At 34.6% G+C, this 26,891-nt stretch overlaps 1 protein-coding gene across 12 annotated transcripts in view; it reads left to right on the top strand.

Moving 5' to 3' along the window:
- LOC131679398 (dual specificity calcium/calmodulin-dependent 3',5'-cyclic nucleotide phosphodiesterase 1-like) overlaps nt 1-26,891 on the top strand; it is a 796,874-nt gene that overhangs the window by 649,467 nt on the left and 120,516 nt on the right. For 10 of the 12 annotated variants that reach the window (XM_058960126.1, XM_058960115.1, XM_058960124.1 and 7 more), the window contains one exon: nt 1,014-1,103. The exons of the other annotated variants lie outside the window; for them this stretch is intronic. In XM_058960126.1, coding sequence (XP_058816109.1) covers nt 1,014-1,103 — 90 coding nt within the window. The remainder of the gene's footprint in view (nt 1-1,013; nt 1,104-26,891) is intronic. 12 annotated transcript variants of the gene reach the window in all.

Genomic DNA, 26,891 nt, shown 5'->3' with positions numbered 1-26,891 from the left:
AACAGCGATGACAGCTCGATTTGAAACGGACTGATTCATCCTGAAATAGAAGCTGGCAATCCTGCAAATGGATCCCATCCGAGTCTCTCTACACGAAATTACAAATCACGTCCATAAAATTTAACAAGGCATCATTATATTTATGCATTGAATGAATAGAAAGGACGGCTCAGTTCAGCTATTCGTATCAAATAAAACAGCTTAAACAAAATAGTGAAAGAAGGTGATTCAACGAGTTCAAAAAAGTCACACAAATCCAGGAAAATTCAATAAATTTCAGACAGTTTTTATGAACTCAGATAATTTCTTTTAAATGCAGGTTGGTCAGGAACTTTAGGCATATTCTATTAAACTCAGTAAGTTCTGTGAGCTTTAGAAATATTTAGAGCTTCAAGAAAATCCTGGGGCCGTGAGAAAAACTTAAATCATCTCTGAATATTCAAAAATATCCTGTGGAACCATGGAAAGTCCTGCAAATCCTACAGGTTTACTAAATTCTTCCGAAAATCAATGAGCTTACAATGAATCTCAAATACATTATGACCCTCAAAGTTATTCCACAAACTACACCAAATCACTTTAAAATAATCCTACAGTATTGCAGTATAAAAAATATGAAACTTCAAGGAAATCTTTAAACTTTACAGTATCATTATAAAAATAAATGTTGCCACTAAATGTATCAATACTTATTATTTTTGTAAACTAAAATGCCATGTCACCCAAAAAATCACATAAAAACGGGTTATATGTGTCCTTCGAAATGATATACTTGAATAACATATTTTAAAATAATCTCAATCCCAAAAACAGTAGTTAGTCACCAGTTGATGTTCTGTTCCCCTCCCGCCAGTGTCTAGTATGACCACCGACCAACATAAATAGTTGGTCATTCGGGTAACCCCTATTCCCAGCTCCGTCGATGCAGTTGATAGAAGAGCCAGTCCCATTTCAGTGATTTAACATTCCATATATTTTCTATATCTTTTCAACTCTTTTTTTTTCAATTTTAGCTCCATTCATCGCTCCAAATACGATGCGATTCCATTCGCACAAGACCTGAAACCACCAGCGTCCTACCACGAGCACGCATCCGTCGTTAGGTCTGTCGATGTTCTGAAAATTACATATACTATCTGTATCCTAGCAAAATATTTGCCCGGCAGTATCGCTCGCTGAATTTAGTGAACATGGGTGTCGCTCTGTATTTTAGAATGTTAATTTTAGAATTGATCTGGCATCTCTTGCTGTTCAGTCTTCGCCAGCCGGTTCAGGACAGGACCTTGATGTTGTTGCATTGGTGTACATATCACCCCTATGAAAGAGGGGAGAACACACTCTGCTTCCGTTGCGGTTGTATGCTATTAAAGTTATAGAAATGGGTTGGCTATTTCCCATGCACTTAAATAATCGATACAAACACACGAATTCCACGTTCACGTCAGACCAGCTGTATTTAGAGTAACGGTCGAATAAATTCGATAAACGTAATGTTTCAGTAGAAATAGAGCACAGTAGCATTTTGAGTGGCTAGCTAGCTTTCGGACCAGTAAATTACAATTGTAAAACAGATTTTCCCCACATCTGCACTCAAGTACGCTAGAAAGTTACATGGAAAACAACATAATCCATTGTGACCTGTATACAAACAGCAACAAAGGAACGGTTCAGACCAAACAATTGCCGTCCTAGTTTCTGTGGATCTGCTAGTACATCCGCGTTGTAGCCTTTGTGTGCCGTCTATTGGAAATGTATTACGCTCCCAACAGGAAATTGTACAGGTTGAACCGAGTGCCTTCTCGGCAAACATAACGACGACACAGCGCTCAGCACAGATACAGCTGCTAACTTTCAATTGAGCACAGGAAAACAGGAAATAGGTTCATTTTACGTTTGCGGTGAACCGAAGGTGAACAAATGCCAACTGAAAAGGAAACATATTTTCCAATCTGTACACGGTGAAGGGCGAAAAGGGGAGAATAACGGCGTCACATTGAATTTGGCACTGTAGCGCAATATACAGACTGTGGGATAGTTTAATGTGCGACTGAAGAGTTAGAAGTGTAATTGCAATAGTTGTTGAATTTTTGTTGAATATTCCGCAGGTTTCAATTGTATATAATCAAGTGTGCTGATAATTATATTTGATTGTTATTGTTTCGAGACAGTGCCAATTCCGAGTTGCTTAATGTTACCATTCTAGTCGATTTAGCACGTAAAGATTATCTAAATGCAAAGAGTCTCGTTGGTCATGTCCAGCTCGGAATTGGCATAACTTAAAAGGTAAATATGCAGCAGTTCCAACAAAGTTTTAATGGTACTCTCTTGACTATAAATACTGATGATAAATCTTAATAATATCTAGAATGACAGCCGGGGCCCCTGAGAAGTTCGCAAAATTTCTTCATGGTAATACATACATGCTGATTAACCTGGCCAAATAAGCTACTATTTGTTCTAAAAATCGGTAATTCCAGCAGCATCTGAAGCTATCTTACCATCCTTCATTGTGTTTTTAACCCATTATAACCCAGGGGTTTCAAAAAGGTGAGCTAAATGCAGTGATATCCTCAATTTCTTCAAAAAGTCTATCAAAGATTATGGGAAACACAAAATCACCGCTTAAAATGGTTTTGAGAATGTCGTACGTTTCAATACAAACAACAAATTTTAAGTCGTTTCGCATATTTCTTCGAATGTTTTGATAGACAACGCTTCTTTTACACCTGTGATAACGTTTTGTCACATAGCGGAATTATTAGCATTAATTCTAACAATAAAATTCATTTAAATGTATTGTTTACTTTTCAGCCGCCATTTTTCTCAACTATACACGGTTCAATAATATAAATTTAATTACAAAAATTGGCAGCTGTCTTGTTTCACAATAAGTATGAGGTGTAATGATCCCATTAGTGCAATATTAAAGCAATTAGATTTCAAAATTCTCCAGTAAATACGCGTTAAACGATGGATAGTTCTGCGTATGAAATTTCATACGCTAGGATATAATGGGTTAGCAATTTCTAGGTGTCGCTTCTTTTGTGAACGAGGAATGAAAATGATGGAATTGATGCATTCTTGTCAGTAGCACAGCCCGGGTGGGGGGGCTCAACCTGATGCGAAAAATCAACAAGTAAGGGAATTTGGTCGGTTGTCGGACCCTTTTCTCCTTGGGTCATAACATTTCTCCAATTCCATAATATAGGCACATAAGCATACCATTGGAAAGCTAGAAGCCTTAGCTAATAACCAATGGTGAAGGAATTTAATTTATTCCGTCAATATGAAAAATGTTACTGACAATTCAGTGACATGATTATTTTATGCCATTTCACGGTGTCTTTGTCGAACAACTTAATTCAAAAAAATTCGGCATCTGTAAAACTTCGGGATATGAAAGAATGGACTTTTTCCTTTAATTTGAAAGTAAAATGAAAATATTTTGTCGGGGGGTCTAGAACAATTTTTTATTTTAAAGTTTTTTGATTGAAAACTTAAGTTTTTTAGTGAAATTAAATCGCATTTTTGATACTAATTGGTACTATAGACATTCAAAAAATACTAAAAGAGAGAATCTGATGAACAATACCATTGTCTACAACTTCGTAGAATGCTATAAATCGATATTAAATTTTTAGGCGTGCGCGGGGCCCATCGATTAAGAAGTCGATTATCAAGGACTTACAAAAAATGTTGGGTTTAAATGAACAGTAAATTTAGATAAATTTCAATGTATACAAAGTCCCATTCTCAGCATAAAAAATGTATTTTCAAATTTCTCCGGGTCTTGGGCGAAAATGACACTTTATGAACAAGGAGGTGTGTAAAGGTGTTGACCAAATTTATTCGATAATCTTACATCTTGTTGATTAATGTAGTAACGAATTTTATCATGCCTTTTTCATTTCTTTTCTCGCTCTAGGGGATAGCTAATGTAAACTAGAATGACCCTTCTTCCTGATCCTATCCTGCCTGGTAGAATACAATTGGCTTAAATTCAAAGCTCTATATTTGAATGTTCGAGTCATTGTAATAAACGATGGATTTTATTTGCAATTTTGGGTTAAGAATCCTGTTTCGCTTTATCAACATTAAAAGAAAGATGATTGAAAAATAAAAAAGCTCTTCGAGTTTTGGATCCATATTTGTTATCTTTTGGGGTAAATTCATTTCATCAGAATTTATAGATGCAGATTTTTGCTTGAATTTTATTTCCGAATCGAACACACTTCACATAATCTTAGAAAAAAGAACAAAACCAAGTTTCATAATTTCCTTTAAGAAGAAATTCCAAAGTCGTTACTCGTTAAACACGGATCACAACAGAAAACGAACAAGAAAATATCAGGCTGGACCATACATTCAATAAATTCTCAAAGTAATACAAGTCTGTTTATTGAAGATTTCCCTCATAATATGGGATAAGAGCTAAGACAACATATCAAGAAGACAGAGTTGCCAGCTCAGTTCAGAATCTGAAGACATTAACAGCAACACGTCTTTCGGATAAAGGTGATACTTTCTATATCTACTTTTATATTGAGATCGCTATCTTCGTACAATAGACAAAACCTTTATTTCTCATTTACTATTGCGATTTCTGTTCAATATACAGCGATTCCCAAAAGTTAACAAACTTGAACATAAATCTCATCGAATTATTTTTCTATCCTTCATGAAACTGTCAATCAGGATTCTCAATCATCAAATCAAATGACTGAATATCTAATCGAGTTTGATCAAATATAAAGTTAAAATTTTGGGCCATATATCCCATATATCCCACAAGATGGTAACGAGCAACAAGGTTGATTCAAGATTACATCAAGCATACTCGATAATGAGTGAAGAAAAAAAGAGGAAACAAATATATCTGTGACAGAAAAAACTGTTTCATTCTGCTACATTACCCAGCATCTTTCAAAAGAATCTTTATTTCGTTCAAATTTTATCTACTCTTCTCTATATCTCCATGCTCCTAAAATATCATTGGTGCGCATAAAATGGTGGAATCTGGAATGCTTTTTACGCTTAAAGATGGGACTTTCCTAGCATTCAGGTTCTTCTGAGAACACTGTTAAAATAAGGCAATCCATTTTTTTACAAATAAAAATGATTTTGGAATAAAGCTTCTTAAACAATAGGCCCCGTGCGAATCTAGAAACTTTGATAAAAATTAAAAAAAACTTTCTCTGGCAATTTTAGATCGCGATGTAGTTTTCTACAAAGTTGTAAACAATGAAATTGTGCATCAGATTCTCACTTTTGGTAATATTTGAATGTCTAAAGTACTACCTAGTGGTAATAATGTGAACCAGTTTCATTGAAAAACCCAAGTTTTCAAACAAAATACCTTTAAAATAAAAAGTTGTTCTGGAGCCCCCGACAGAATATTTTAATTCTACTTTAAAATGAAAGGGAAAAGCCCATTCTATCACATGTTGAAGTTTTAGCAATGCCGATTTATTCGAATAAAATTGTTCTATCAAACACACCGTGCATTGGTCGGTTTGCGGCACCCTAACAAAATTTAGTAAAAATGGCCCAATATGAATAAAAATCACCAAAATTCAAAGAGAAAATAAAATTTACTTTACTTTACTTTATTTTTAACATCTTTCCTCATCAGAAGCACTAAGTGTGTATGTGAAAAGCTGGTACGCATAGTACGTACCACTAACGCAATGGCGGATCGCATTCATATTTACAAAGTGACCAACCAACTACCACACAGAGTTGAATTAGATTTTTTATTAAAAGTCAATATGTTACCCCAGTAACCAATAGGCGGGGAAAGTGTTTTTTTTAAAACCACTTATGGCAAAATAGACCACTCCATTATTGCTGAGTCATGAAAATATTTTTTACGGCTTTTCTTCCTTCAAAATGCTGATTAATAACAAGAAGTTTTTAAATAGTTTATTGAAAGCAAGTTTACAATAGTTATGCATGAAAATGCAAATATGCTGCAAGAAGCATCTGAAATCCAACTAAAATGCTTACTTGGGTAATGTTGGGTTTCGAGATGATCTATAGGGCTCAAAAATTGATGTTCGCCGTCATTCTAAAAATAAAAATTGCGGAGACTTCAAAATTCAAAATAGTGGCTTATCCTTGGTGCGTTATCATATGAAACCGTAAGGTATTTCTCATTTGCAAAGGTTGTAATAGTAGGATGTTTCCGTAACCAAAATTGATATTCGTCACCATACAAAAATCCAACAAGTCGATGCTATAGTAAAAAATCCGTCATAATTGATATGACGTATTTTGTACTATAGACAAATCTGAAATCTAGGTGCTTTTAGAATAGAGATGTCGCCATCTTGGATTTCAAAATAGCATCAGACATCGATTTTTGACATCGACTCATTGAAAACCGTGTCGAAAATATCCATATTGATTGGGATATAGATAATTCCGCTAAACCGGATGTCGCCATCTTGGTTTTCAAAATAGTGTCAAAAATCAATCTCTAGCATTTACTCGTCAAGCCCGTTCCGAAAATGCTCATATTGATTGGGTTAAAGAGAGTTCATAATTTTCCACAAAAAATGGGATGCCAACAACCGACCATGTTTGGGTGCCTACAACCGATTTTAGTAACCTTTTTCAAAACTGAACCAAAAAAAAATGGTGGCGAACATTTCGTTGCCAATCAATGTTGAATCACATTATAGAATAAATTCACTTCGTCATATATTTTTCGCGTATATTTTTTCGATCGATTTACTTCTTGTTCAAAAAAAAACTTTGTTCAAAAAAACCTTTTGAGTAGATTTAAACTTGTTCAAAAAATATTTTGGTTATAGAACAGAACATGCGAAACTGTTTGTTTCACCTACGACACAAAAATAACGTGCGAATATAACACACAAATAAAATTTGTCAGTATGACCATATCTGCTTTCTGTCAAAAGTTACATAGGGGTGCCGACAACCGACCACTTTCCCCTAATTAAATTACAATATGATCGACACGGCACTGATAACTTGATGTTGAATGAACGCATACGTACACAGCTTGATACTATCAGTAGTGGAATAATGTTCACGTAGTCGTTTCTAAGCGAGGATTTGGCAAGGTTCTTTTTCCAGCGTCAGTTTGTTGTTGTCAGTGTTCCATTGGTCTATAGCTGTAGGGTTGCCACCTCTGGAGACATGTTGACCCGGAGATTTTAATTGACCTGGGGATGGACTTTATGAGAAGCAGGAACATGCACCTGAATCAGATAGTCAAAGCGATTGTTCTATAACGTTTTGGATCACTTTCTTGTTTTTTATTACCTAATGCGTTAAAAAAATATGAATAATAGAAAATTTTTCTAAGAAAGAAGGATAGCAAAATGAAATCAAAATTTGATGTCAAATTTAAAAAATCTAAATCTGATTGCAAAATAAGATTTCAATTTGATGCTATTATCAAAATATGATTTCTACTTGTTGTAATTTTAATGTGCAACTTTGAAACAGTCAGTATTTTCATAAGGCAATTAGCTAGCCTTTAGGGTCACAATTTAGCACATATTTTGACAATTTCCTAACCCTGGCTAGCCGCAAAGAATCTAAAAGCAGCAACTCTTCATGTGAAGTATAAGCCAATTTTTTTCTGCTAATTATAGGGTAAATTGGGGAGAGATGCCGCACATTTCTAAAAATCGATCTTGCATCAAAGTAAACTATTCAATATTCGATGAAATCATTTTTATCAATTGCGACAAGCTTCTAAAATACTGTGAAATGGTTTTTGCCATGAAAAAAAATCATCAAATTTTCAAGAGCATTTTTTTTTAAAAAAAAAAAAGGTCATTGCGGGAGAGATGTCGCATGTGCGGGTCAGACGCCGCTCCGTGGTCACACACTGAAAAATGGTGAACAAAAGTATTTTTTAGCTGATATTTTTTGTGATTGGGTGTTCAGCTGAGTTTCTTGAAGTTTGATTATACCCATAAATCGGCTAGCACCTACACTTATCTTAAGGGGGTGCTACCATTTCTAGAAACATTTTTTCTTCAACATTTTAAAAATATTTTTCTTTCGCAACCTTGTGTAACGGTTAAGTTTAAGTAACTTAATTAAAGGTACTATTTATCTATATGTTTGTACGAGCGATATATATATATATATATATATATATATATATATATATATATATATATATATATATATATATATATATATATATATATATATATATATATATATATATATATATATATATATATATATATATATATATATATATATATATATATATATATATATATATATATATATATATATATGTGTGTGTGTGTGTGTGTCAGTAGGGGTTCTTTAAAAGCAGTTTTTGGCTGTTTCTCCCAACAATGAATTTATATAACTTAGGTTTGATCTTGAGAGATTCATTTTGAAAAAAAGCGTTAATTCCTCGAAATTTTCGTTTTTATCCCAATATTGACATCACTACAAATCAATTCATTCACGAAAATTAGTGCCTGAAACTTTAAAGAGTAAACCGAATTATATAGACTCATAATTCTATATGTCACTGTGTTAGGTCCGTTAGTTTGTGGATACACCTTATTAAGAACCTATACCTAACCAAAATGTTCATTTAATGACATTCCGATGTGAAAAAATACTTTTTAGCTATGCATCCTCCGCCATCATGTGCGGCATCTCACCTGCAATTTTGATACGGCACCTATCTCAATTGTAGGGGATAGAATGCCTTCTAAAAGGTCCCAGCTATTCAATCGATACATGATTTACCACATAAAAATTGAACAATTTAAAAAAAACGAAATTTTAATGTGATACTGAAAAGTTTTCGACGCTTCGTGATGCAACTGGACGCACATAATCATTAATAAAATTTTCGTGAGGATTATTTTACATCTCCAGTGTTGTAATTCTTCGAAAGACAATCTCACAATATCATATTACCGTAAAAAAGTGACCCCATATACGAGATACAGAGAGTGCGGCATCTCTCCCGAAATTACCCTAACCATTAAATGATACATTCATTTCAAGGTATAAGTCTCTGAAGCTTACAATAAACAGTTACTTTAAAAGAACTGTCTTCAAAAATTTTTCTTAAATATCGGTTTATATCTCGATATGCTGCATTCATGTAGCCTTCATATTTTCAACAAAATCACTGAATATTTTTGAAGCGATAATTCTCCATAATTCCTTCTAAGAGAATGAATCACTTAAACTATTATGTCAAAATATGCTCCTCTTTATGTTGAAAGTTTCCTTCGAAGTTGCTAAACCTTTAAAGTTGACGGTTTCAAAATTATTATCTTGGCGTTTAGAAAACTTTTTTTTCGAACACCCGAACATCTTTAAAAGTGACATATTATAAAAGAAAATGATCTCTAGAGGTTTGAAAGCTGTTCCATATTGATTCTTCTTGTTGGAAGACTGGAATGACATCTGTTAGACTAGCTTTATATTGAAATATCAATAATTTATCAAACTTTCAAACAAATATACGATATTCATAAAAATTAAACCGATTTCTGGCTGAGCCAGTGGCGTAGGCCTAACTCTAATTTTCCGTTCAAAGTTTTTAGCTGATACCTGATGCTCTAGAATACTTATCCGTCTTTCAATTTTCATATCTTCTGTTTCTTTTAGTGTTGATTTTGGCGAACATAATAAAAAAAAATCGATACAATAAAACTTAAACTAATTAAAACATTGCACAATGGCGGATTTCTCAAAAGTTAAAAATCCAAATCAAGGCCAAAAATCCAAAATTGCATGGTAGTACTTTGGGTTCTAGTACATATATTGTTCTACAGACGATGCTGCCGCATACTATTTTAAGTGAAATGCTCCAATATTCCCATATTTGAGGTGTTAGCACACCCAAACTGTTTAAACCGTCGTTTTGTTCACATTTTTTATCGAGCGCTTGAAATACAGTATTATTCAAGCATAGCTGGATTTTGATAAAAGTACCAGTTTCGAATTTTGGAATGGAAACTTATGCTGACGGTATATACTTTATTTATATGTATTGATGTCAAAAGATATTATTTTGTTTGTTTATAGAAATTGTCAACAACTGTCACGCTTTTGTAGCAGACACACGTTTGTGCTAAATTATTGTAATACTTTTTTGTTCACATATGCACACTATGTTTCAAGGCAATTTGTGTTCCTCGAAGGATTCTCCATTTGGAATATCATACAAATCTTGCCCGAATTTGCCCGTTTTTGAGTAATCTTTGAGGAGACGGAGACGGATTATAAGATTTTCAGTTTAAATTTGGCCTCGTACTTTTACAGTACAATACTGCATTTTGATCAGGAAGAGTTGTGTAATTAGTACTGAAAATTTTATCGAAATTCATAAACATATTCAAATATAGTTATCAATAGTGAAACGCAAAAGACGCAAATAATTTTGGTCGTTCATATTGAAAAACACCGAGGTTAACAGAAGTGATCGCCAAAGGTTCCAAATAACGAATACGATTACGAATACCATGCCTAAACGTTATCGGAAAACTATGACGCTTGATCATACAAAGCAAAACAAATATAGTGGTGGAACATATGATTGGATACTACGAGCGAAAATGAGCAATTTTTGCATTTTGTACCTTTACAGGTCAATCAAAACCTTTTTCGGCCAGGTTTTTATGGAAATCGGCCACTCTGCGTGTGTACAAAATGAGGGGTGTATAAGTTTTCTAACTGCACGATTTAAAAATGCGTCAAATATAAGTCGACCAATTGTTGATCATCCAATCAAAGGATATATGGGATGTTAAAATTTTACTGCTTTTGAGGTTTTTATTCGAAAATAAGTATGTTGAACTTTTTCAATTTCATATTTCTCGACAAATTTATCTGAGAAATACTGTTGGAGAGCTGCTATGCTGCCCCAAAATTCATGTAATGAATAATGTACATATCTTTAAATGATCAAAACCTCTTAGAACAGTAACTCACCTGCATTACAGGGACTTATTTTTTTGTAGCATTCACCTATGTGACTGCTTTTCTTCAAACTGAAATAGGAAAAAATAGATCAAAGGCGTGATCTTCGTGTTTCTTTCACAGCAAGTACAATATTCATAATATTGCTTCTCCTTGGCCCTATCAGCACCGGCCATTTACCGTACAAAAGTGATGAAAAAAATCGAATAAATTACATTTCGCCCGGGGATGAAGTGAAGAGGGTCTTCACCTCCTGCTGTCGAAATGTGAACTCAAATAAACGATCTGAACAGAATTCTCTCTTCCACCGCACGGACAACGGAACGCTTCGAACGGCTGGAGCTTACTACAGAACGAGTGAGCATTTCGTACCACTTGCCAAGAGGAAGTCCTATACACTTCCTGCCCCACCAGGGAGACACGATGCGAAACAGTTCGTTTCGTTCGGAGAATTGTAATTCAACCGGAACACTGTGACACGGACCCGAAAGGGCAAAAAGTAGACGAGCGCGACGGGCTAAACTTATAAAATATACATTTTTCATTCGTTATGCCAACAAACCGAGCCCTTGGTGGGAAGTGGACCGAGCCAAAGACAGTGAGTGCAGCATAGCGGAAGTGAAATGCCGAGGACACTCGTATGGGAAAGGTCACCGTCGTCGTTTAGCTTTCGCTCTATACATAGTAAACATATGGTAGATATGTTGGAGCACATCCGGATCTTTAACGAAATGATTATGCAGTTTTGATCAATTTTTTTTTTTAAATATTACTGTTAATTAAAATGTTTCCAGCTTCATTCGATCGCATGAAAGTGTCAATGATAGCATTATTAGAACAAATATAAATCAGCCATTCTTCCAACTTCATTTGTACAAGCAAAGTTTTGTTACTACACTTCGTCACAGAAATTAATCTTCCATTTCTGACAGTTTCGCATACAATTCTTTGCATAGAGAGCTCCGACTTTATCTGAGAACCCATGCTGATTGAGACCAGCATGGGTTCTTAGACCTGCCTTGCGAGATTATTCTCACTACCCTTAGACAAGGACTGCGTCATTCGTATTGCAGCTTGGAAAATACAGTTTCAATAAATAGGTTACACTTAAGCTTCAGGCAGAAAGACACACTATAAATAGAGTTTATAATTAAAATCTTTAGCTGGAGTTAAATATACACTATACACTCTTTATAAATTCATAGGCGTCCATTCAATACATAGTAGACTATCTCTGTAAGTAATAGCACATTACAGACTCGCTTTCATTTAAATAAATCATTTTTTCTGGTTTTCTAATAGGGTCCATTTGTTTACATCCAACAGTCATAACTAGGGTGAAAAACCAAGAGCAAAAGTAAAGTTACAATATCTATCAGAAATTCGAAGCAAAGAAAAATGAAATGAATAAATTTAATGTCGATTCCAAAGGAAGGTGCTCAAGACGTATTGTTCCGAGCCAGCAGTATCGAGGCTGGCTGAAGATTTGTTGCCACGATACATTATTTTTTACGGTAAAAAATCTCAAACAAAATTGCCTTTGATCACCTAAAAATGGGCAAAAATCTTGCTGCGTGGAAATGCTCACGTAACCAATCAGTTAATTTTGTAATGATACCAACTTTAATCAGAACTTTTCTTTAAACAAAAAAAACCCTCCCGAAAATTTTTAACTTTTTGAGAAATTTTGAAATAGTTTCGATTTTAAATACGTTCTAAACTCAAAATCATTCCAAACCGCATTCGACCACCAAAACTGTTTTTATTTAAATGAGGTTATTACGAATTAAATATTGTGCAATGAACATTTTAAAATCAAAGTAAAATGGCACAGTACCCTCCTAAGTTATTCGCGATAGGCTGATATAGATTTCGAATTTATGCATGATCTGTAACACACCCATGCACAGTGGCTTTTAAATTTTGACAGAATATCTCTGTCACTGACAGAAATTGAGTTATGAGATGTTTTCTATGATGAGCTGCTTCAATTCTTAGTTTTACTTAAAACTTTGTTGTTTCTGATTTTTCGCGTTAATAATGTTCGAAGGAATTTTTTATCATTACGAAACACACAATTTTTTTAGAAGAGACCAAATTCCTGCGAATACTGTGGAAAGACTTATGGCAGATTTTGATTTTATTCTAGTCTGTTTTCGAACCCGTGTTACTTCGCTATCGGCAAATTTTCCTGTGGACACGATCATAAAAATACTTGAAAAAAGGAAAAAACAAAAACTCACGCCAAAAACAAGGGATATATAGGCAAAAATTGTGTTTATAGTATCAATTATACCGATAGTACAAGGTTTAACATACAAAATGATGGTAAAACCGTTTGTACTTAATTACCCGTTCAGAAGTTATATACTGTTGAAAGCTTTATGTACGACCCTCTTCAAGTCGCGCGAATGGCTCACTAAACGAGTAGGCGCTGGTGTTCAAAGACGCTTTCGCTTGTTTTTCTATAAAACACGTTTCACCGGCATGGAAGACTAAATATTTATACACACAGTAAGATTATTTTGACTCACGAGCAATACGTGCATTATTTCAAAAAAAATTGTTCGAATAATGTATTTTGTACAGCAATAGAGTTATAGCGAATTAATATTTCTGTATGAAAAAAACTATTGTTCACTTTTCACTGAAAAAAATGATTGTCACTTTTTACAAAAACAAAAATTTGTGTTAAAAATTTAAATTGCAAAAAGCTCATTTTTTCTAATTTTTAATATTTTGTCAACAAAAACCTAAAGAAAAAGAAACATTTTGAATGTGAATGTATAATGGAGAACTTAACGTTAAAAAAGTTTTTCTAACAACTTTAAACATGTTTTTAAATTTCATACTAATTGACATACAAAACTGAAATTTTATTACAGTATATAATTCTATGCATCATTGTAAATCAAAATGTATTCAACAGAAATCTTCCAAAATGCAATAGTTTTCGAGATATTTGGAATTTTGTTCCAACAAAAACAGTTAGTTCGAGTGATTATGTGTTGTTAAATTTAAAATATCTCAAGAATAACATTTCAGAAGATTTTTGTTATGAGCATTTTGATTTATAATGGCGTTTAGAATCATATTCTAAAAGGAAATTGTATTTTTGACTGCAAGTAGTATGAATTATGAAAACATGTCAAAAGTTGCTGTTAGGAAAACTTTTTAATGAAAGATTCTCCATGATCTAAATACACTGAAAAAGTTTATTTTACGTCTTTAAAACGATAAACATTAGATTTTTGACATTTTATAATGGGGTAAACCCAATAACTTTTAAAAAGGACATAAACACTCGAACTAACTGTTTTTGTTGGAACAAAATTCCAAATATTTCGAAAAGTATCGCATTTTGGAAGATTTTTGTTAAATATATTTTGATTCAAAATGATACTTAGAATTACATTCTGTAATAAAATTTCAGTATTGTATGACAATAAGTATGAAATTTAAAAACGTGTTTTATCCACCTAACAGTGTGATGAGGCATTTCTTATAACTCTTATCACTCTTCGGATATTATATCGTTTGAGAGCATTTAAAACTTGATGCTTCGCGATGTTTTTGATAACACATACTACATGGGATAGTGGCAGGACTCAGAGAATCGCTCAAATCAGCATAGGACAACATCAGTGCTAGAAATCTCAAACCAAATCAATGGGAAAGCGAAAAAATGGCCCATAAAATAGACATACAAACGAAATATTGCTAATGCTCTGTTAATAAAATATCTATATTGTGGTGGGAAAACTGAATTTTCCTAAAGGGGTTATATATTGTACTGAAACAAAAAACGAATTTTTTTTAATCGATTTGAAGTTTATATTTTACTCAAATTTCCAACGCGACTGAGAACTAAGAAATCAACGCTTTTTCTTGAAAAGGGCGATACTAGCAGTGATACCATTCAAAGAAAATCAACAGTGTATATTTCCAGACTTTCCTATTTAAGAACTATTTATTTCCTATTTAAGAACTATTGTATTTTTTTGCATCCTAGATTGCATGATTCAGTGATCGAAACCCAAAACTTCAATCATAAAGTATTTGAAATTATTAAATTAAAATTTGTTTTTGCTATTGAAATTAACAAAATGATAGTATCGCCCCTTTGGCGATTGTTTACTTTTTCGGTCCCATCTATCAGCATTGAAGTATCGCCCTTACGTTTTTTTACAATAACTACCGTTCTACACCACCGATTTCGTCCGGGTTTTTTCAATAGAGATCATTGTTACTATTTACAGCTGGTATCAGTTTGATAATCCTAAAAAATACGAAAATAACAGTTTCGCCTCTAAACTGCTAGCAAAAAAAGTATCGCCTTGTTTGTTTGCATGGAGCATGGAGGGCGAAACTTTAAATAAACAAACAAAAATATGGTTTCGCCCGTTGTATTTTTTGCTGTAGTTTAAGAAAGCAATATCGTAGAATCAAAATTTTTAGGTTAATTTGTTGCGTTTCAAAGCCCTCATTCACATGTATGAAAAAAGCCTTATGTTTACATTTGTAAGTATCGCCCTTTTCACAAAAAAGCGTTGAAATGAAATCGCAGCTCCTGATAGCACGCTATCTCTGAAGTGCATGCGTGCATAGTTCCAAATTTTACTTAGACATCGACTTTTTCTAAAGGTGACTTCCCAGTAGTATCCTTGATTTAAATTATTATCGCTAATCCTAATGCCAAAGAACAAATAAAAACCTCTCGAAAACGAACCGTTTGGGAAAATCATCATCATTACTGGAATTTTCATTTTAACGAAACTTTTCGATAACCTTCCGTCACTTGCGTTAATGCACTGGGTGCACAGTAGGGTGACAGGAAAAAAATGACCCCTATCGGCCCACCTCTGCGTCGATTTCTAGTCCCACCAGGACTACTTGCACCAAATTTGAAGCAAATCGGACAAGTCTAACTACCGGACCAACGGGCCTGAAGTTTGTATGGGAATTTTCAATAATTTACATGGAGAAAACCCACCAGCACGCATTTTCGCCGCTAGGTGGCACTGTATGTATCGTATTATCACTGTAAGTGAAAATAAGAAGGATAATTGAATTGTCTACAACTTAGTCCAAGACTGCAAGTAAATCCGACTTTGTTAAAAGAAGTTATTAAACTTTTAACGAAGTGATGTCTGAGTCAGTTTTGCATGGGGCCTAATAGTGCATGGTTGTGTATCAGTACTCGATTCACACGAACATTTTTGTGAAATAATCGTTAGGTTTAGCTCAATGGTATGTTCAGAAGAATTATAGTAAATAATACGAGTCATGCTTTGATTAGAAAATTTTAGTTCCACCTGTTACCGCATAGAGGGCGCCAACACTAACTTTTCAACGGAGAGAGATAGAAATTTGGTGTCTTCTACAAAGTTATAGAACAGGCATTTTTCAGTATTTCTTCTGAACATCTTGATACTCTATCTCTCTTCTATGAAAAGTTAGTAGTGGCGCCCTCTATGCGGTCACAGGTGGAACTAAAATTTTCTAACCAAAACATAACTCGTATTATTTACTATAATTCTTGTAAACATACTATTCGGCTAAATCTAACCATTATTTCACAAAAATATATAGTTCGCGGGACTCGAGTACTGATACACAACCATGTACTGCTAGGCCCCATGCAAAACTGACTCAGACATCACTTCGTTAAAAGTTTAATAACTTCTTTTAACATAACCGGATTTACTAGCAGTCTTCGACTAAGTTGTAGATAATTAAAATATCTTTCTTATTTTCACTTACAGTGATAATACGATGTATACAGTGCCCCCTAGCGGCGAAAATACGAGCTAGTGAGTTTTCTTCATGTAAATTGTTGAAAAATCCAATATAAACTTCAGGCACGTTGGTCCGGTAGTTAGACTTGTCCGATTTGCTTCAAATTCGGTACAAGTACTCCTGGTGGGACTAGAAAGTTTTCAAAAATTCATAATTTTTCTGGGCAGTCTAGTGCACAGTGCTCTAAAAATCTAGCGAAATCGTCTTAGGGCACCAGCGGGTCTGTAAAGAATACTAAAAATTAATTTCTATTCCATAATTTTCAGTTCAGCAATTCGAGAGATCGTGCTCACCGCAAGCCATGAAAAGTAGACTACGTTGTGAAGCGATGGTCACTATTTATTAAAAAATCACGGTTGAATAAAAAATAAAACTATTAAAAAATTTCAAATAGTTTATAATTTTCACAAACTTATTAGGAAAAATTGTTTAATAAGCTTTCGTAATATTGTGTAGGAAAAAAGCTGAAAATTTGAAAATAAATCTGAGGATTATGATTGATTACAGAACTCTGGAATTTTCTATTGGAATGTTTTCAGGCAGGAATTTGATATTGATGCTATTAGACAACTGTGAAATCAAGACCAATAGATCAGTTACATATCAGGACCCCATTCCGACAATTTATCAAAAGTCCTCATGATGTTTACAACAACAGGTTATCAATCTACGGATCAGATAATTGTTATTGTAATATTGAATTAAATCAGTCAGCATCAATAAATTTTCAACTCCAATCCAATATTTTTGCCTTTCTCATATAGAAAGGTTATGCAATCACTCTGAAAAACGTCAACCTAATCCCGGCCCAGAGGGCCGAGTGTTATATCCCATTCGACTCAGTTCGTCGAGATCGGAAAAAGTCTGTATGTGTGTGTATGTGTGTATGTGTGTATGTATGTGTGTGTATGTGTGTGTATGTGTGTGTATGTGTGTGTATGTGTGTGTATGTATGTGCGTATGTGTCAAATAATGTCACTCATTTTTCTCAGAGATGGCTGGACCGATTTGCCCAAACTTAGTTTCAAATGAAAGGTGCAACCTTCCCATCGGCTGCTATTGAATTTTGGATCGATCGGAATTCTGGTTCCGGAATTACGGGTTTCAGAGTTCGGCCACACAGAAATTTCTCATATAAACTATAGGAAAAATTAAAAATAGAATTTTTATTTTTGATACTAAATGTGTTCAAGGTGCATGAAACGTCGAGATTTGATGCAAACTCGAAAAAAAATTTGACGACGATTCACTTTTTTGGATTTTGGCACATTTTTGCCTTTCTCATATAGAAAGGTTATGCAATCACTCTGAAAAACGTCAACCTAATCCCGGCCAATTTTTTTTTTGACTCGCATAGGGTTTCTGGATTTTAACAGGGGCGTAGTTGATGGTTTACGGAGAGGGGTTACACCCCCCCCCCCACTCTACTGTTTACTCCCCTCCTTTGAAAATCTCCTTAAATCACCCCTCAGACCACCACCCCATCCAGCCCTCATACCCCTCCCTTTCAACCCCATCATCTTTAAACCACCACTATATCACAAAGCATACCAATTTAAGCTGGGGAGTCGTTCGTTCATGGGACGCCCTCTTCACATACCCACCCCCGCATGACAAAATGAGTTAACAAGCAGATAACATTGATCTAATGCTGATTAGGCTAATGGAGTATGATATTTTTTTGTTTCAAGTGTTTCACCGTCGACACGTAGCTCATCAAGTTCGTGGCTGCCATGCCATTGTGTATAAGTGCAAAGTGTACTAAGAATGTAATGGACATTTCCACGATTATGTTGAACATAAAAAGCCTCCGTGCCATAGTTTAGAGAAATGAGAAAGGTACAATTGCACCGCTAGGTGGATTAAAACAGGTTTTTTTTTGGTGTGGTGGGGGGGCTGTATGGTGTTAAACCCCAAAACCTTCTCTTGGCTACGCCGTTGCTTGGAGTTATTTATTTCGCTTTTCATTTTCCGAAAGGTTTCAGATCGATCCGATGGTCATAAGTTAGAAAAATTGCAGTCAGAAGGTTCGCACAAATGAATATTTTTGCACTGATAAGTTATCAAGTTCCTTCCAGACAACTTGGAAATGTTCGGTGATTATCTCTAGCGGTTGTAGATAGAAAAATGAAATACAAAATTCGATTTACCGAAATAATGTTTGGCTTATTTCAATGGATTATTAATATATTGAACAATAAATAGGCGACAAAAGGTAATCCACAAACAACAAGCCATAACTTTTAAAGTATTCAAAATAGATATTTGAAGTCTTCAGTAAAGTTATTCGCAAAAGTAAGAGCTACAAATTTGCTGAAGGCATCATTTCGATATAATCACTTCCAAGAAAATTTGTGAAAATATCTCACTCATAGGGGGATTAATTAGCATATTACCTCCACTAAATTCTCCGAAGATACAATTGACCTAAAATAAGCCGTTTTGGCGTTAATAATAGATTAGATGTTTTTGGTCATATTTCTGGCAATGGGAAATGATAAAAATCTTTCGTCCGCATTTAATGTTAAATATCTCTTTTGATAATAGTCCGATTTCAACAATCTATAGATTGTTCGAAAGGTATTCGTTAAAGCTGTCTAAAACATATAAATTGGTAATCTGTATTATCAATTCCGGCAGATAATTTAAAAAAACTGCAAAAAGCGCCATTTTTACGCATTCAAACATTCATATCTTAAAAACTAAACATCAGAATCAAAAACAAATTAATAGCGTTCATACTGTTTTTTAGTTCTTTCATTTAAAATTGGTTTGGATAAGATCGGTTCAGCCATTGCTGAGAAACACGAATGAGAATTTGTCCGTTACACAGACATTGTCCCAAATCGTCGAGCTGAGTCGATTGGTATATAAGACTCGGCCCTCCGGGCCTCGGAAAAAATCTTGAAAGTTTGAGCGAATTCTATACATTTCTTTTATAAGAAATGTAAAACATGTATAAAGTTATTGTTAGAAAAACTTTTTTTACCGATAAATTCTCCATCATACAACCACATTTAAAATGATTCTTTTCTCTTTAAGTTTTTGTTGACTGACTGTAAAAAATTAGAAAAAGATTTTCTTGCAATTTAAATTTTTAACAAAAATTTTTGTTTTTATGCAAAATGACACAACATTTTTTTCACAGTATCCCCTGTAACTTTTTATCCCCTGTAACTCGTTCTCAGAAAGCATTGCTGTATAAAATACAAATCGAACAAAACAAAATTGAAATAATGCACGTAGAAATGTTAAAGCCCTTTTGAAAAATTGCTCTTGTATCAAAATATTGCAATTGTCAGAGAAAATCATGCAGATTCATAAACCGAACACAACTTCAAAGTTTCGTTCGAATCGACGATGGTCATATTTTGTGGTCGGCCGGTTTCTCATGGAATCCCTGTCTCATGTATACATTTAATTACATTTTTAATTGTAAAAGCGCGGTGTCTTGCCTAAATTGCTGCTGTGCGGACACTCAAGTTCTCCCGTACAATTCGCAGCTCAAAAGTCAAACAATTACTCGTAAGTTTGACCACAGTGTATTACTCGGAAATGATTCAACAATCATTTCGAAATGCAACAAACCAAAAGTACACCCCAGCTCACTGCAATTCAATTTAGCTCCACTGCATTGACTCCAAAGTTTGGCATTGTATCTTCACTTCACCTAATTCACGGGTGTTGTAACTTTTCCCATTATAATGCTACTGAAAGGAACGTGAATTTGCAGTGTGAAAAGGTTTTGCTTTGCTGAAAGCGTTCGGATGATTTCATAGTCGGTTTGGTAAATAAGAAAATTATCTTTGTAAATAGTTTGCAGTAAGTTAGTTTCAATATTTGTTGAACTTATTGCTCCATTTCTTTCAAGCTGGTTTAAAAATTCCTATAGTAAAAATCTTTAAACGATGCCACGGTAACCAATAAATATATTACAAAAAATTAAGTCTGATTCCAGCCGACGATGACACTAGTCACGAAAAGCGTTCCAAGCAAACGGAGCGAAAAGGTTTACAAATAAACAAATATTCGGTGTGTTCGGTTCGTGCGTAAGAAAGTATACAAATCCTATACAAAGTACAGGTCGGACTCGATTATCCGAATGTTTCGAAAAAAAATGTAAATTTCAACTACAATGTCTGATTGTAGTGCTAATTCGATCATTTCAGTCAATAGAATTTTTTTTCGGGGAATGGGGGGGTCCAGGGTTAACCTCTCGAATGTTGGCTTATATATGGGTTATTCCATGCAAAGTGACAAAAAAAACAAAACTTGGAATTGACCTTCACGGATTGGAAACAGTTTTGAAGAAATCGTTCATCTAGAGTCAATATATAATTACCTAAATTATTGTGCCGTTTGAGCTACCCCTCGGTCCATGGGAACACTCTTAATTATAATAAATTGTTTAAAAAATTGATTTTCTTCGGATTATATATCTGGGACTGTTTGCACTAGAATCAATCAGCGAGATGATTTTTGAAGGATATGTTCAAGGAATCTAGAAAAAACTAGTTTTTAGCGGCAGTATTGCCACATATGCAACCTTTCAATTTTTAATTAAAAGTGCATTTTTTCGTTCGATATAATCTGTTACTGTAGGCCTTTTTAACACATAAAATATCATTATATCTACTTTGCTCGGGGGGTTTCTAGCACTCCCTTTGAATAATGCTGACCTGCTTCTCAGGATTCTGTTTGGATACTTTTCAGGATTCTGATCGAAGTTTTCTTAGCATTCCAATAGAATCTATTTCAGAATTTCGATTGAATCCTTATCCGCATTTCTGCGGTTTTCTTTGAATTTTGGTGCAGGATTCTACACATCAAAACAATCTGAAGTTTATCGTTGACGTAATTCCAAACTTGCCACAATCAACAAACCGTAATTGACAAAATGACGAAATATAACCGTGTTCTGTTTAGTTTTACATGAAAGATGTACTTTACATACGCAGTACCATAAAATTACACCCTTCAACATTTTAAACAAACGCCATATGTGGAGTACAATTACGTGACTCGCAAAATCCATCGACATGTAAAATTAAAATCAAACTTAAAACTGTGTCATTTTTGATGCTCGTGCGCAGCTTTTTCCATTAGGGGGGGCTAACAGCTTGAAAACTTTCAGTTATGTTAAGCTTTCATTATCAGTTTGATTTCTGGTAGATTGGTTCGATTGTAAAACAGTTATTTTATTTTGTTATTAAAATTAAATTTGTTTCATTTATTTCGTAAATCTAGAAACTTTTTTTTCAAAAAAGGGCAACCAAAGTATTTCTGTATTTTATTATCATCACATTTTAATAAGACTTTAAAACTAACATTTACCGTGTTTGTTATAAGTGAACGAAATTGAATACGTCCTGTACTATTTAACGTGGCAACCCTATACGTTATGCCTCTTTGTTGGTACCGCTTTTATACTTCTTGCCAAGTTCGTTACGTACGAGTGACAGTTAAAAAAGACCAAAGCTTCTTCCGGACATAGTGATCAAGGAAAGTAGTGCTTTATTTTATCTCTCCATTCCGTTATTGCATTTTGGTGTTGTATCTCGGCAATCTCGATCGTTTACGTTGCTCGAGTGAAGAAAACGGTTTTTAATTCCAACTGGCGCTTGTGCGCCAAAATAGATAAAGTGCGTTAAGCAAGTCCATTATCAGGAATCTCATGACGGCTGGAGATGCTGTGCTATGACTAGCCTTGTAGAGCAGAAGGACCAGAACAACTGAAGGTAAGGGAATCGAAACCTATAGTCCCGTCTGAAATCCCACCCACAACAGTGTTCGACGCGGTACCCGGGTACCTTTTCAGGTTTCAATTAATGAAATTCCAATGTTTTATCTATAGCTAGAAATGGAAACTTTGTGACATCTTAGAACTTCACTAAGTCAAGTTTTTGGGTTAATAATATTGTTGATATAGTCTGGGGAGGAATGAGGAGGGGCTCCTGATTTTTTTTACAACGTAACAGACCGACGAGGGTACCCGGGTACCCGGGTACCCACAAAACTGAAATGCCAATAACTAAGGCAATTTCCAACCGACTTCGACAATTTTGGGTGTTTTGGATTCAAGAATTCATCCACTTTTAGACTTGTTAAAAATGAATCGGGTTACTTCATTCGGTTTTCGGAAACCCGGATTTCCGGAAGCATGTTCCAGTGTTGGGATACTATTTGTGAATTTCAATGGAATACTGGCAATATGGGTATCAAAATTATTGGAATTGTTTCAGTAGGCTGTATCTCGTGGTTTTGGCACCATTAGGTGCTTTAACCCCGGAACCGACATTCCGGATCAGGTTCCCGTGGGGCCGTAAGTGACCATTCCGAGGTCAAATTGCCATATGGTTCCGTAACAATGAATGACAGACTTCTGAGACAATTTGAAGAGTTTTGATACTCATATTGCTAGGACATAATTAAAATTTACAAATCATACCCTAGTACTGGAACATTACTCCGGAAAATCCGGATTACCAAGAACCAGATCCATTCATCCGGTTCAATTTCACAGAATCATAAAGTGGACGAGCTCTTGAATCCAAAACATCTAAAAGTGTCCAAATAGGTTCAAAAAAGAAAAGTTATAATAATTCTAATTTGTGGGTACCCAAGTACCCTCGTCGGCCTGTTAAAGGTATTTTTTGTTGGACGAACGGTTAAACATTTTCACATTCCTCGAAAAAAATTATCGTGATTTTCAGCCCAAAATAATCGTCACGTTTTTTGCAAAATGATTTTTTTGAAATCTATAAAATTGATCGTTTTTCAATTCCAGATAATTCGTAATGTAAACATCCGACGTTATGTACCCCTGATTTTATCAAGCTACTGTCGCATTCTTACTATAGTGGTTATTCGCTGAATCTGACAAAAACTTGAGAGAGTCCCAGTGAGACCTAATTAACCACTGGACGCCTTTTGAGCAATTGTATAACTCGAAGTCTTACGGCCATAACTGTAAATTTACTGCCAGATCATGCACTTTTTCCGGCAAACTTGTCTGCAACAAAAATTTTGTACTTCTTGGGAACATCTCTGTGATCTTTGGTAATTTAAAGCTTCCATTCCGGAAGCTGTTTAAATTCATATTTGCCACACTTTTTATCATCCTTTTAGATGCATTTATTGAATTTGTTCAGATTCATATCATACAACTTTCAGACCCGCGATTTTAGACGTTATGTTTTGATTTACGGTCCAGTTTGATTGCTTGATAGCCCTATACTTGAAGAAAACTTCCCACATCCATGCCCGAAAGTCCTGGATTAGCTTTGAAAGCCTTCATGAAGTCGTGACGCAGTTTCCGGCACCGCTTCAACGACACATGGTACCTTCCAAACACCAGACAAACATTTTTTGAAATCTGTTTGTACTGCACATTTAGAGGTTTGGCCATTGTGATCATAATTCTCGGGTTTTCATTTCTTTTGTGCAGAATTCATCTCTCTTTATTCCAACACGTGGCAATTAATGAAAACATTAACTTTTTTCAAAATTTTTGCTCGAGATCCTAAGAGAAAGACAAATTGCATTCAAGAGCTTCCGAAATCTACCACAAAGAGCACTCCACCAAATAAGAGGAAGCATTTTTGTAAATTTTTAGAATCAGAATTTAAAAAATTTGGTAAAAAAAATCAGATTGGCATTTTATCTCCGCTGATGCAGTGCTGTCAGGGATAATTTCTGTTAATGGTAAAAATGAAATTTTGGAATATTTTCGTAGCCTGGCAATATTATTGAAAACGGATAAATTTTTCTAATTTAAACTGCCTTCAACTACCTTTTTCATGCAATTGGACTAGATCAGAAAGTGAATTTTGAGTAGCTTCTAGCACTGCACGGAAAACCCCGCAATCACAAAAAATGAATATTGCAATTTTTGATTTTTGTCTTGACTGTTTCAACTAAAAATTGTTAATTCAACTAACTGTCCTGTTGATTTTCGCATCATCAATTGGCTGAAAAAATTAGTTGTTTTTGAAAGCTGTCAGTTTTCAGAAAATAAAGACAGCAAAAAGGAAACAAAAATTTGCAAATTTTATTTAACCATTTCTTTAGTTGAAAAGGATACGTCAGTTTTCTCGCTATGTTCATTTTGTAAAATTTTTGAGGCTAACATAAAAGAGCTTGATTTTGATGTTTAGATTAATAAACCAGTTATAATACTTAGAAGTGCCTAACTAATTTAGTGATATATATGTGAATTTATGGAAGTATTTTTATATAATACATCAGGTAGACAACAAATTGCATGATTCGACTGATGTTCGAACGTGAGCAAATCTTCTGGAACCAGGTGTGTATGTTTCATGTGTTTTTACAAATCATCCATCCAAACAAGATATGTAATGTTTTTTGAAAATTCGTCATGATCCCATGGTTAGAAAGAAGTCCGAAAATAATGGAGATCCAATATGGCAATGTAAAATGAGTGATCCGACTAGAACAAATCTTAAGCATTATTCGGTCGATCTGGCTATCACCATCACTAAGATACATTCTCATGAAATTCCTTCGTGCTATACTGCCGTTCTATGCATATTTGTCCCATGTATATAGGGAATCCCATAGAACATGGGACAAATATGCTTATAACAACTATTGGTAGTACTCTCCAAGATTCTGATAAGGGGCTCATGAGGTAATCACTGAATAATAAAGCCCCAGCCAAGAAGATTTCATTGTAACAGTAAGATACTACATTGTTATCCTATCTGCCAAATATAAGCTGCGATGTTCGTTGACATAAGTCACGTTCGAAACGGAATTTACAACCAAGTCTTTATGACTACCTGGAGGTATCACATTTTTTTAAGCGTATAGTGATGTCAGTGTGATTTTACCAACTATCCATTAAATTATCACAGCTGTAGTGCAATTATGTATACCGCATATACTGATTACAAATATGGGTTCAATTGAAACTGACATAGCACCTTCCCAATGGTTTATTGTTTTCATCACACCGAAACATGATAGTGAATAGATCAAAATTTAACGCGCGTTTCAAAGTTGAATACATTTGAATCTAATAAAATTGAAGAATAGTGTAAAGAACACTATCAGTGTTATTTAATAAAAGAAAGTAACATGGGTAACCTAACGTAATATCGTGAGATGGATTGGAGAAATTTACATCCTTCTCCCACTGTATGAATGATAAATCGATTCCTTGGACATGAATGTTGGTGTAAGAATTTACTTATTCTCCAATAAATGTGCATGTTTTGAATTAAAGGTAATCTCAACCTTTCATTTTTTTAGTTTCTACCCACTAAAAGCACATAGGAATTAAATTCTTTGTTATATTGTCATAAGGTTTAACCAAAGATGCTTCCGGAAAAACATGGCCATAAAGTAATTTATACCTACAATAAAAACTACAGTTAGAAAAGCATCGCCGAATATTGAAACTGATTTTTCTCCATTTGAGTACATTGCGACTTAGGCCCTAATGAAAGATCTGTGTCGAAAAGTCTAATAAATCTAGGCAAACATGTGAAAAAGGCTTAAATGCAAATGAAAGACTGTTTACTTTCTCTTTTGATTCCTATTGCGGCATCCCAAAACTTTATAACATTTTTTCAATACATACCGAAAGAATTTTATGTCGTTTAGGATATTAAGCATTATCCCTTTGGGTAGAAGGCGAACACAATTATCAACATCCAAATATTCAGATGGCAACGTGTGATCGTTGTACGAATAGGTACCGATTCAAAATCGAGGCCTAGAATATAATTGGGCAGTTCTTCGATACTAGCATGAGCTTGTTTCCACTAGAATTGATGTTCGCCGCCGGAGATCGAATGGTGGTCGCTATCATTGTGCTAGAAGTAGATGGTGCGCGATGTGTTATTTTGGACTGAGTGCCGAATGCTGTATTTGTGGAACTGAGCATAGCAGTACCGTTGTTTCGTCGATCATGTCGGGTGATTGCGCGAGTTCCACCTGCAAGATCCGTCGTTGATAAGGCTGCTCCGCGTTCAGGCATTAGGGAAGAGCGATTTGGGGTGTTTTGTTCAAAGAAATTCTCAGTGTTCATAGGATACTGATACGGATTGAAACACTACGTCCAGCCTTGTCGCGATCGCCTCTCCGTCAAATTTAAAACATTTGTCCCACCATTGCAC

Source organism: Topomyia yanbarensis, chromosome 2 (assembly GCF_030247195.1).
Source record: "Topomyia yanbarensis strain Yona2022 chromosome 2, ASM3024719v1, whole genome shotgun sequence".
Classification (NCBI taxonomy): Eukaryota; Metazoa; Arthropoda; class Insecta; order Diptera; family Culicidae; genus Topomyia; species Topomyia yanbarensis.
The sequence above is the reverse complement of the archived record's forward strand: the minus strand, read 5'-3'. Positions and strand labels throughout refer to the sequence as shown.